The sequence below is a fragment of the Myotis daubentonii genome, chromosome 1 (genome assembly GCF_963259705.1).
Source record: "Myotis daubentonii chromosome 1, mMyoDau2.1, whole genome shotgun sequence".
Taxonomy (NCBI): Eukaryota; Metazoa; Chordata; class Mammalia; order Chiroptera; family Vespertilionidae; genus Myotis; species Myotis daubentonii.
Window position 1 is genome coordinate 7,097,772 of NC_081840.1, and position 13,320 is coordinate 7,111,091.

The 13,320-nt window shown below is 49.1% G+C and overlaps 1 protein-coding gene across 1 annotated transcript in view; it reads left to right on the top strand.

Annotated features, from left to right (window-relative positions):
- Positions 1 to 2,586: 2,586 nt before the first annotated feature.
- The window catches only part of DYNC1H1 (dynein cytoplasmic 1 heavy chain 1), a 69,571-nt gene continuing 58,837 nt past the window's right edge, over positions 2,587 to 13,320 (top strand). Inside the window, exon 1 of the mRNA XM_059686784.1 lies at positions 2,587 to 2,990. Within this exon, the coding sequence (XP_059542767.1) occupies positions 2,738 to 2,990 (253 nt within the window). The 5' untranslated portion in view covers positions 2,587 to 2,737. The remainder of the gene's footprint in view (positions 2,991 to 13,320) is intronic.

Consider the following 13,320-nt stretch of genomic DNA (forward strand, 5'->3'; position numbering starts at 1 on the left):
AAGGTCAAAATCCAGTGTGCCCTGCAGAACAGACCCTGCTGCCACCGCCAGCACCGCGTTTCCCGGGGGAGGGCATAACCAGCGCCCATGGGATGGATGGATGGATGGATGAGAGGGCCAACCCAACCCAATGTGGGATTTCGAGGGAGGGGAGGGAGAGCCTTGGGGCAGATCCTGAAAAGCGCTGGGCGCTCGGGCCACCTGGTTTGGGAGTGAGGGAGGGAGAGGGAGGGTGGAGGTGAGACTGAAAGACTCGGACTTGGAGAGCCACCAGCGCAGTACTTTAAAGAGTGGATGTGGCCTCCTCCGTGTAGACAGCTCATCTCCAATTTCCGATAAAATACAAGTGCCTCCCTAGCAGCCATCATTTCCCATCAACTTACAGTGGTTCTCAACCTTGGCTGCACATTAGAATCACCTGGGAATCTTTTTTTTTTTTTTTTTTGCAAAAGAAAACATTTATTCTTTAAAAAATGTATATACATTGCCACACAAAGATACTCACCTGGGAATCTTTTTAAAATCCTGATTTCTGGGCCTCATCCCCCGGAAATTGTTTCTTTGTTACTAATGTTGTGGCCCTGTGCACTTTGATACAAAGAAACAGAATTTCCGGAGGATGAGGCCCAGAAATCAGGGTTTAAAAAAGATTCCCAGGTGATTCTAATGTGCAGCCAAGGTTGAGAACCACTGGCTCAGAACGAATCCCGTCTCCAGCACCTCCGGTCCACTGCCAATTAAAAGATGATTCCACTAGGGACAAGGGACAGCTGAGATATCCAATCCACTAAGCAGTGGGAGCGGCCAGGTTTGGGCTGCAGATCCGGAGGCTGCGGCCCTGTTGCCTGGCGGGGGTCCAGGCTGCAGATGCTGGAGTCGCTTGGATGCTGGAGGTGCGGTCTCCAGGTCGGCGCTGACTCACCGTGCAGCCCTCAAGCAGCCTCTCCCCTCTGCCAGGTTGCTGCTGGATTTCTGGGCTGAGACGGTGTGCAGTCAGTGACATCGGAACTGACCTGCACCTAAAAGATTTTCCTCTGTCCCTGTTCCTACCCCAGGGACATGGGGTTGGGAGAGAACTCAGCAGAGTGCCAGAGCGCTCGGTGTTAGCTGTTGGTGGTGTGATTATTCATTACCATTATGATCATAGTGCAGACTCGCCGCAGCTGCTCTTATTGTTCCCAGAAGGCTTGTCTATCTGCTGGGGCATACTACCCAAGGGTGGACTGCAGGGCAGGGGAGCGGGATATTAATCTCTCCCTCCATTAGCTCCTTAACATCAAGAATCTGTTTAGTCTTCATGTTCCAGCAGCCGCTGGGGCCTGGCACCTGGTGATGGAGCAAGGATAATTTTATGTCTTGAAGTTTTCCAATGGTGATTTGGGGAAATCAAATCATCCTTCCACCAATCAGGACTCAGAGAGCTGAGTCAGGACTCAGCTCTCTGACTGTGCACTTTGATACAAAAATAATGCCTTTGGCTTCCCTTCCTTCATGCAATTTAATAAGCAAGTTATGAATTTGAACTATCAAAGGCCAATTAAAAGAAGCTGTCATCTCTAATGCAAGAACATGTAACATACAAACAAACAAACAAACAAACAAACAAACAAATAAACCAAGAATGCAGGCCACCTAGATTCTGGGCCTGATGTCATTTCAGTGTAAGGAAGGAGGCCCAGGTGGATGGGAGCCGGGGACCCTTAGCCGGCAGGCCTCTCAGCCCCGCCTGGTGTGGACCCAGATGCTGAGGCCCACCAATGACAGTACCAACCCCCCCACCCCTGCGAGTGGAACATCACTGTTCCGGGTGGATGCTCTCACATAGGTCTCCCTCTTGGTCCTCACAGCACCTTGGGGGGAATTATTTTGTCATTAGTAGCCCAGGACCCACAGCTTGGCTTTACCCTGCCGGTCAGGTGTCATCGCTCAGCTTCACCTAACATTGCCCCTGCAGTCAGGGCTCCAGCTGCAACCTTCAAGCCCTCTACCCTTGTAAAGGCTCTTTTCTTTGCTGGGAGTGCCCCTCCCAACCTCCCTCCTTCCAGCCTAGCCACCTGACTCGGGTCCTGACACGCCCCTCATCTCCCCCTTCTGATAAATGTCCTCACCCTCCCAAATATATCTAATTATACATATGTCATGACTACATATTTTAGCACTTAGCACATTGTAGCCATTCATTTGTTCAACGAAAGAACACTGGCAACGTGCTCAGAACAATGTCGGGCACAAGCTCAGTGCTCAAAAAACGTTAGCTCTCGTCATTAACACCATTCCTTCGTTCATTTAATATTTGTGGAGCGTCTCGGCTCTCCGCTGTTCGCAGCAGCCACAGCAGTAAACAAGAAAAACCGTAGCTCATGCCTACCCGACACCGACCCCTGCGCTAAGAAACCATTCTTAAGGGCTGGAGGTGCGGGACGCTGGGTCCCGCCCAATGCTGGGACTACAAGTCCCAGAAGTCTGCGCATCCTCGCCCGTGGGCCCGCCTGTGCGCATGCGCTACGTCGTGACGCCAGGGCCGCGAGCGGGCGCCAGTGGCTGCGGCAAGAGGCGAGCGGGCGGCGGGGCGGGGCCGGCGGGCGGTGGCCTTTAGGGCGGAGCCGGTGCTTGCGGGTCTCAGTCGGCCGCGGGTTAGCGGCGGTCGGCGTCCGGTGCCCGTTTCTCTGGTTCGCCCGCTCTCGCGCGGAGTTCAGCCGCTTTCTCTGCACTGCCCGCGGGTCCCGAGCGCGGCGTCATGTCGGATCCCGGGGGCGGCGGCGAGGACGGCTCGGCCGGCCTGGAGGTGTCGGCCGTGCAGAACGTGGCCGACGTGTCGATGCTGCAGAAGCATCTGCGCAAGTTGGTGCCGCTGCTGCTGGAAGACGGCGGCGAGGCGCCGGCCGCGCTGGAGGCGGCGCTGGAGGAGAAGAGCGCCCTGGAGCAGATGCGCAAGTTCCTCTCGGACCCGCAGGTCCACACGGTGCTGGTGGAGCGCTCCACGCTCAAAGGTGCGGCCCGGCCCGGCCGGCGGCCGGCGGAGCCCGGGTGCCCCTTCCGGGTGGCGGGGGGAGGAGGGCGTCCCTGTCTCGCCGTCACCCCCAACAATGGCATCGCTTTGTCTGCCGGCCTCAAGATGGCCGAGTTGGGTGGAGACAGCGTCTCCGGGCTGAGCGCGGCGGGCGGAGGCCGCATCCCGGCCTCCAATGTCACATGAGCTTTTCGGTTTCGATTTGTGTCCCGGCGCCGGGATCTGGGGAGACGTGGGCAGCGGGGTTCTGGCCCTTTCGCGGTCCGGGCGGCCGGAGCCGGGGGAAGCGGCGGCCGGCGGGCATCCCCGCCCGGGCCTGGTGCGGACCCGGACGCCGGGCCGCCGGGCCTCTCGGAGTGACAGGGCTGCGAGCCCGGCTTCACCTCTGGGTGGATGCGCGCCCCCAGCTCCGCCTCTTGGTCCTCACAGCGTCCCTGCGGAGTGCGTGTATCTCCCCATTTCCCACGCGAGGAAACTGAGGCTCCGGTGACGTGAGCCAAGGTCACCAGCCAATCCCCGTCCTTAGACGCAACGGCTCAGTTTCCAGCCCACGCTAATCATACCTTATAATTTGTGTGATGCCTAGAGGTTGCCTGGGATATTTGAGTCTATTGCACAGATTTTAGAAAAGAAAGATTCGGGTTAGGCAGCTAGTGGGGAGAGGAGGCAAATGGTGACCTTCCAAACGCCCGGCTTGATTGTCTTGAGGGTAGAGCTTGCCTGCAGGGAGCGCTTCCCGTGGATTCTGGAAGACCACTTTAGGTAGAGGGCGGCGACAGGGCACCACGCGGATGGGTGTGGCCCGGTCCATCGGTCCATCTGGGAACCCAGGGATGACGTGCAGGCGTCTTGGAGCGTTAGCACCAAGGAATTGTGCATGGTCAGAAAACCTCCCCCAGCAAGCTGCTTGTAATCTCAGAAGGCTGCGTGGTCTGTTAACAGAGGGCCTGTGCGATGGGCCTCACCCGTTTGTTTCTTTGTGATAATTTGTTTTTTTCAAAGACTAGTGTTCTCGGGAGATGCTTCATTATGGCCTCTGCTTCTGCAGGAGGGTTGAGGGTCAGAGTATGAAAGAATAATGTTCTTAGATCCACAGGGAATGTTAAAGCAAAGAAGCCATTCGGGCATATTTAGGTTATTAATGTTTAGGGTTTTCTGTTATGGTTGAGTTTATGTTTTACCGAATGGAAAGCCACTAGTGTTTTTTAAAATATGTTTTCATTGATTTCAGACAGGAAGGGAGAGAGAGAGAGAAACATCAATGATGAGAGAGAATCATCCATGGGCTGCATCCTGCACAACCCCCACTGGGGATCCATCCCACAACCCGGGCATGTGCCCTGAAGGGGAATTGAACTGTGACCTCCTGGTTCATAGGTCGAGGCTTAACCACCGAGCCATGCTGGCTGGGCCCCACTAGTGTTTTTTACTAAAATACATTTAACTCATATACTCTTTTTCAAAAAGAGCACATAGTCATGCTAGAAAAATTTAAAATAATACAGATAAAATTAGAGTCACCGTCAACCCAGCTGTAACCACTGTCAGCATTTTTGGTGTCAGTTCTTCTGGTCTTTTTTTCATTGAATGCACATTATTTTATTAAAACATTTTAATCTTAGTTGTTTAAGTTACTGTATATTGAGTTCTTTGACCTTGGCTAATTCTTGATAATATTTTCATTGAACAGTTGATTGAGATCGGTGATTTCCATGTTGAGTCTTTAATTTCTTTTAAGTTGCGTTGTTCTTTGCTTCTAGAGTGCTCATAAGTACTTCACTTTTCTCAAACATCTTAGGATTGGATGTTGCTAATTATTAGGTGGAACCCTATTCCTCTTGTATGTGTTCTAGTTTGTGCAGATTTTGATGGGCACATTTTCTTCTTTCAGCAAAGCGAATATCTAGGCATCCAAATCTTGCCTCCATAATGACTTGCACTTTTGAACATTGACTAAAGAATGAGGCAGGCTAAAATTGAAATCCTACCTCATTCCTTCGTTTATAAAAATCCCTGAAGCCATGCCTGGTGTCGCTCAGTTGGTTGGAGCGTCATTCCACACACCGAAAGGTTGAGGGGGGTGGTTGCCAGTCAGGGCACATACCCAAGTTGCCAGTTTGATCCTCACTCGGGACACATACATAAGGCAATCAATAAATGCTCCCTCTCACTTCTCTCTCTCTCTCTCCTCTTGCCCTCTCCCTCTTCCTCCCCTTTCCTCTCTCCATCTCTCCCTTCCCCTCTGTCTAAAATCAATAAGCATATCCTTGAGCGAGGGTTAAAAACAATACATAAATCCCTGAAGTATTTAAAGTAATTCAGCCTGCCTGTAATTTATTTTCCACTTACAAAAAGCCTGAGGAAAGCTAGGTGGTACCATTAGTCTTGTTAGCATCCTGGCTACACTAGCCTAATTGAGATAGACGTGCAGTCCCGGTCACTTGGTGAGAGGGCTTTCTTCCAGGTGGTTTTGTGAGTTAGCTTTGGCATTTGTACATTTAAGTAAATATGAGCATCCTGTAGTTGTGTGAAAAGGTAGGCTTGCATTATAATATGGAAAACAACCTGGAATTATTTAAACTGAATAAAGGCCACCACCGACAATGGAGTCATATAACTTATTTAATGAAGAGGACAAATTTTGGCACTTAACACATTGAAGAAGTGCTAAAATTTTATGGAAGAAGTTTTCCAAACACTTGTGATTGAATATAGAAGCATTTTTACATGAAGATCTCTATATGTTTTTTACTCGTAACTACCCCAGATATATATATATGTATATGAGAAAGTATTTTTTGTTGTTGTTAAGGTAACATTCCTTAAAATGTAAAATAAAGGCTGTGAACTAAACAGTTTATTTTGATAGTGAAGAACTGGAGAGTTTGTGGGAAAGGGAAAGTCAAATTGTAGCTCCTCGTTAAAAAGAGAAATCTCCTGTCATCTCCGGCATGTAGAACCTTGTTTTCTTCCTTTCTTTTTAACATCGTTTTCCTCATTGTGTGCTTCTGGAATGAAGACCCGATGGAGCCCTTTGCGGAGTAGGCGTTTTGGAGTTGGGGGTGCCTTCGGCGCTGTGCTCTTCCCGGGGGAGGCTGGGTGGTGGCGGGAGGAACAGCCGCAGGTGCCGCTTGCAGTGGTGGAGCTGGGGCCCCGGGACCTGTGTGCGCGCCCCGCTTGTTAGCGACCAGGCCGGGCTCAGGTGCTGTGTGTGTTTCTGAGGTCTAAAACTTTAACTGAGAACTTGAAGACTGAAAGTAGTGGCTGCCTTAGCCAGCACTTGCCCTACCCTTAGAATTCTACTTCTCCTGGGACACAGATCGAGGGCCCACCTCCTCTCGTTAGTGCGGAGGCAGGTAGGGACTGGAGTCTGAAAGCAAATAGTGCCTTTGACCGCACCCGGCTTCTTAGAGCTGCAACAGCCTAGAAAGTTGTATGAGGAGCGTGTGGTGCGTGCGTGTGCGTGTGCGTGTGTGTGTGTGTGTGTGTGTGTGTGTGTTTGTTTAAAAATTATTTGAGGACTTAATTTCCCTAAAGCACAAAGAAATGAAGTAGATTGATGACTAAAAAGTACTTGTTTTTGGCCTTTGCTTAGCTCCCCCCGCCCCTCCACCAAATGGCTAATAAAATAGTTAATAAGTTAACAGGAAGAATTTCCTATGGCACCGTACTGTCTTGGCACTCAGGCCAGGAGTCCATCCACCTGGGCCCTTATAGATGTCCTGTGCTGTGACGTGGTAGGCGGGGCCCAGCACCCTTCATAGGAGAAACTATCTGCAGAAGATGGTTTGAATGCAGTGTAGCAGAGTAATAACATTTATGAACAGCAAAGGGAAAATGGCCAGCACTTCTTTTAAACAGTTAAGTTGGGTGGAAGTTCTGTTTATCAGCAGAACTTGGCAAGTTGGTCCAGCCTCCTCTGTCTTCACTGAGAAACCGAAATCGAGGCTTTGAAGACCCAGTTGAGAAAAAGATGTTTTAAGAATTCAATTCCAACCTGGTGGCTCAGTGGTTGAGCATTGACCCAGGAACCAGGGGTCACGGTTTGATTCCCAGTCAGGGTACATGCCCGGGTTGCGGGCTGGATCCCTGGTGGGGGCCATACAGGAGGCGGCCCATCCATCAGTGATGTTTGTATCTCTCTCCCTTCCTCTCTGAAACCAATAAAAACATATTAACAAATAAAGAATTCAGTTGAAATAGGAGAGTTTGTTTTCCTTTATTTCATACTAGAGGCCCGGTGCACAAAAATTTGTGCACTGGGGGGAAGGGGGGTCCCTCAGCCCGGCCTGTGCTCTCTCGCAGTCTGGGACCCCTCGGGAGATAACGACCTGCTGGCTTAGGCCTGCTCCCGGGTGGCAAAGGGCAGGCCCAATCCCTAGGTGCAGCCCCTGGTCAGGCTCAGAGCAGGGCCGATTGGGGAGTTGGGGCGCCACCCCCTGTCATGCACAGAGCAGGGAGATTGGGAGGTTGTGATGCCACCCTCAGTCACGCTCAGGGTAGGGCCGATTGGGGGGTTGGGGCACCGTCCCCTGTCACACTCAAGGCAGGGTCGATGGGGAGGTTGCAGCGCCACCCCCTGTCACGCACAGAGCAGGGCCGATCAGGGGGTTGGGGCACTGCCCCTGTCACTCACAGAGCAGGGCCCATCAGGGGGGTTGGGGCTCTGTACCCTGTCACGCACAGAGCAGGGCTGATCAGGGGGTTGGGGCACTGCCACTCTCACACTCAGGGCAGGGTCAATGGGGAGGTTATGGCTCTACCCCGTCACACACAGAGCAGGGCCCGTGGGGGGTGAGGGGGTTGGGGAGCTCCCCCCTATCAGGCACAGAGCAGGGCTGATCAGGGGGTTGGGGCGCCTTCCCCTGTCACACACAGAGCCGCAGGGCGATCAGGGGGTTTGGGCGCTGCCCCCTGTCACGCTGATCCCGGTGCTGGGAGGCATATTACCCTTTTACTATATAGGGTAGAGGCCTGGTGCATGGGTGGGGCCGGCTGGTTTGCCCTGAAGGGTGTCCTGGATCAGGGTGGGGGACCCCACTGGGGTGCCTGGCCAGCCTGGGTGAGGGGCTGAGGGCTGTTTTCAGGTTGGGGGTGACTGAAGCTCCCAACTGCTCCTTTTTTTCTTTTTTTTTCTTTTTTATTCTGGGCCAGCTTTGGCTTTGAGGCTTGGCTCCAGCTCTTAGGTTTCTGGCCTTTGCTTACAATGTTGCCATCCTGCTGGCTGAAGCCGGGTGGTATTTGTTACAGAGTTTCTTAAACTGCAGGCTCAGAACGTTGGTTTCCTCCGTCACTGAGGCAAGCAAGCCTCCTGTTAGTTTCAAGCTGCCTGGCTGCCGGCCGCCATCTTGGCTGGCAGTTAATTTGCATAACTCGCTGATTAGCCAATGAAAAGGGTAGCGGTTGTACGCCAATTACCATGTTTCTCTTTTATTAGTGTAGATCATTTATGTCTTTTGAATTAGCATTAGCTTAAAAATATTAAATCTTGCCACTCTCCCTCCCACCTGTGCCTTTCCCCTTTCCAGGGCGTTGTTTTCCTTGCACGCACACGTGTGTGTGTGTGTGTGTGTGTGTGTGTGTGTGTGTGTGTGTGTGTCTGTCTGTCCCTCTTTTATTTTCTCTCCCTCTCCTAAGCTCCAAGGGCCCTTTTGCTTCTGTAACTTGTTTCCTGAACCCATTTCTCCTACGGCCAAGTTTTTCTACCTCTGTAACTTTCTAAATAAAGTTTCTCTTCTTTCTCTGGCTGGTGTGCTCAGTGGCTAGAGTGTCCGCCCATGTACGGAAAAGTCACTGGTTTAATTCCCAGTCAAGGGTCTGTACCTGGTTGCAGTTTGCTCTCCAGTCCCAGTCAGGGCATGTGTAGGAGGCAAACAGTGGATGTGTCTCTGTCACACACACACACACACACCCCTTCCTCCCTCCTTCCCTTCCTCTCTTCCACTCTTTCTAAAAATCAATGGAAAAAATATCCTGGGGTGAGGATTAACAAAAAAAGAGATTAAATCTTAAGTCCCTTAGGCATTAGTAACTTACTAGTTTTCAGTTCCTTATTTCTCTTTTATTTTTCTGGAAATATCAAAACGAGCCCCAGTTTTACATTATGTCCAAGTATTTTGTGGGGTTTAGCCCTCTACATTCCTAACAGTGTCTCAGAGGGAAGGCTTCGGGTTGAAGGGACCCTCAGACTTCCTCCCCGGCCTTCGCCTTGTCCGGGAGCCCGGAGTGGCTGTGGCAGGGAAGTCACAGCCCCTCGGGAGGATGGAAGGGGCCGTTGAGGTGACAGGAGAAAGCACCAGAGCCGGGAAAGGGGAACTAGAGCCGCCGCCTGAGGGGAGGGGAGGACATGTGTGGTCGTGAGGGACTGAATCACGGGGCACTGGCACGGTTTTGGTTTTAAAGGAAAAGAAGGTGCAAGACAGAACAGGAACATGTAACAAGTAACTTGGTAGTGTGTGCAGGCCCATTCACCGCTGGGGAAGAGACTTGTCCTGTGGCTGGGAGGAGGCTGGGAGGGAAGCGTGAATGAGGGAATGCCCACGGTGCAGGGAGCCAGGCAGCCTCACCCTCCTTTACCAGCTTAGCTTGCTTTAACTTTTTCCGGCTGTTCGTCCACCACACTGTGGCATCATCCCGTCTGCCAGGGGAGGTCGTTGGAGTCTTAAAGGTCATTGAACGTGCACGTTTTCCTATTTCATTAAGCAAGGCATAGTGCTCGCCTAATGTGCAGTGTAATGTTATGAATCACTCGTGGTTTGCCCGGCCAGTGTGACTCTGGTTGAGTGGTGATCCATGGCCCAAGAGGTCACCGGTTTGAGGTCTGATTCCGGGTCAGGGCATGTGCTCGGGTTGCAGGCTCAATCCCCAGTAAGGGGGGGGGGGGGTGGGGGGGGGAGGTGCAGAAGGCAGCCGATCAATGATGTGTCTCTCTTCCTCTCTTGAAAAATCAATAAAAACATGAAAAAAAATAAATCAATCATAGTTTAAAGTAAACTAGTCCTTCAATAAAAGCATACAGATGGATGCTAAATGACACTGTGAACATCTCTAGAATTTTGGCAGTCTCAGAAGTTAGCCAAAGAAATGCTCACAGTTTGCCCTTAGGGGCAGCCCAGCACGCCGGGGTCCTTCCATTCTCTGACTGTCTTAGCAGGCAGTGTCGTGTCGGTCATTGTGTGTTAACCAGTAGTACTCAGCAGCTCTAGGAAGCTGACTCAAACTTTACTGACAGACAGTACCTGATAAAACACGCAGTTTGTGTTTGTATACAGGCTTCTAGATATAGCAGGATTAATAGCCTCCTTGTTATTAAGAATTAACTATCAAGTGTCTTTCCTCCTCCAAACAATTTTTAATATTTCTGCCGAAGTAAAATGTCAAGTTGTTATTTAGAAGATGGAATCATTTACAGAGAGACACAAAGGTTAAGTTATTGGATGGCAGTTTATAAAACAGCCATAGATTCTTTAATTCTGTGGGAATCAGACATACTCAGACTTCATTTAATCTCTGTTTATGGGGAATAGGCATTTAAAAATGATTCCAAAGTGCACTCTGTGAGCGATTAGTAGCAACTTCCGTTAGTTATTGTCATCGAGAGGAGGTAGGATTTCGCAGAGCGTTGGAGAAGACCCCCTTGCATGTCCGTGTCTGGGGATTACGTCAGCGGGTGTGCCTGCTGAGCCCAGCTGCGCTCCGCCGCACTGCAGTGTCCCGTGGGAGCCCTGACTCAGCCCCTGCCTGGCCTGCTGCCCGCTTCCTGTAACCCGGCCCCTTGGGAGGTGCAGGCAGCATCCTTAGATGCGGCGTCCAGTCCAAGTCGTTTTGTTTGCATAGATGAGGAAACTTGAGCTGGGAGAAGAAGTGATTCCAGGTTACCATGAGGTGCTTGCTTTTAGTTATGTCAGTATCTCCTTTGGTGGGTTCTAGAATGTGACTTTTCTGTGTGTGGTTTGGGTGTTATTTTGATAATGTATTTTACATAAATTATAGAACAGCTTAAGGAAAGTTCAGAAAGTGAAGAGAGCAGATCCTTCACCATGCGGCCACCTGACAGCTGTTTGTCCGGATTTCCTGCTGCTCTTGGTCCAGGTGCTCGCACAGCACCGACTGAGTATGCGTGTGGCTGGGCAGCGTGGCTTCTCGTACCTGTGGGGGAGCCACATTTTGGTAGCCAGAACACCCAGCTGATTTGTTCAGTTGGTTTTCTGTTTTGTTTTGTTTTTAGTCATTTTTAAAAAACAACTTATAAGTATCTGGCATACTAGAATGTTCTGCCATTCTTCCCCTTCCTAAAATTATACCAAAAACAGTATTTTGAAAGAGTCATTGTCTTATTGACACAGTAATATTTTATACACTTGAAGCGTGGGTTTTGTCTCGTGTGAAAACTAATGAAGCAGGGCTTTTGCTCAGGCCCTTTACGCTGAGATTTCCTAGTGTTTAGCACTTAAGGAAACGGGACATCTCATGTAGGCCACTTGACTGACTACCCCACGCCCTGCTGCCCGTGTCACATCATGAATTTGAAGCCCAGAGGAGGAAAAATGGCCTTCCCAAGATCACTTAGCTACGTCTGCTGCCTATGCTGTTCCATCACGGAGGTGAAAGGGAAGGCAGACCATGATAACTTAATCCTGGGATAGTGATTTCACATACATACTGTTAATCCTGGGATAGTGATCTCACATACATACTGTTAACTTAATCCTGGGATAGCGATTTCACATACATACTGTTAATCCTGGGATAGCGATTTCACATACATACTGTTAACTTAATCCTGGGATAGCGATTTCACATACATACTGTTAACTTAATCCTGGGATAGTGATTTCACATACATACTGTTAACTTAATCCTGGGATAGCGATTTCACATACATACTGTTAATCCTGGGATAGTGATTTCACGTACATACTGTTAATCCTGGGATAGTGATTTCACATACGTACTGTAAACTTAATCCTGGGATAGTGATTTCACATACATACTGTTAATCCTGGGATAGTGATTTCACATACATACTGTTAATCCTGGGATAGCGATTTCACATACGTACTGTTAATCCTGGGATAGCGATTTCACATATGTACTGTTAATCCTGGGATAGTGATTTCACAGACGTACTGTTAATCCTGGGATAGTGATTTCACATACGTACTGTTAATCCTGGGATAGCGATTTCACATACGTACTGTTAATCCTGGGATAGTGATTTCACATACCTACTGTTAACTTAATCCTGGGATAGCGATTTCACATACATACTGTTAACTTAATCCTGGGATAGTGATTTCACATACATACTGTTAACTTAATCCTGGGATAGCGATTTCACATACATACTGTTAATCCTGGGATAGTGATTTCACATACGTACTGTTAATCCTGGGATAGTGATTTCACATACATACTGTTAACTTAATCCTGGGATAGCGATTTCACATACATACTGTTAATCCTGGGATAGTGATTTCACATACATACTGTTAATCCTGGGATAGTGATCTCACATACATACTGTTAATCTTGGGATAGTGATCTCACATACATACTGTTAACTTAATCCTGGGATAGTGATTTCACATACGTACTGTTAATCCTGGGATAGTGATTTCACATACGTACTGTTAATCCTGGGATAGTGATTTCACATACGTACTGTTAATCCTGGGATAGCGATTTCACATATGTACTGTTAATCCTGGGATAGTGATTTCACAGACGTACTGTTAATCCTGGGATAGTGATTTCACATACGTACTGTTAATCCTGGGATAGCGATTTCACATACGTACTGTTAATCCTGGGATAGTGATTTCACATACCTACTGTTAACTTAATCCTGGGATAGCGATTTCACATACATACTGTTAACTTAATCCTGGGATAGTGATTTCACATACATACTGTTAACTTAATCCTGGGATAGCGATTTCACATACATACTGTTAATCCTGGGATAGTGATTTCACATACGTACTGTTAATCCTGGGATAGTGATTTCACATACATACTGTTAACTTAATCCTGGGATAGCGATTTCACATACATACTGTTAATCCTGGGATAGTGATTTCACATACATACTGTTAATCCTGGGATAGTGATCTCACATACATACTGTTAATCTTGGGATAGTGATCTCACATACATACTGTTAACTTAATCCTGGGATAGTGATTTCACATACGTACTGTTAATCCTGGGATAGTGATTTCACATACGTACTGTTAATCCTGGGATAGTGATTTCACATACGTACTGTTAATCCTGGGATAGCAATTTCACATACGTACTGTTAACTT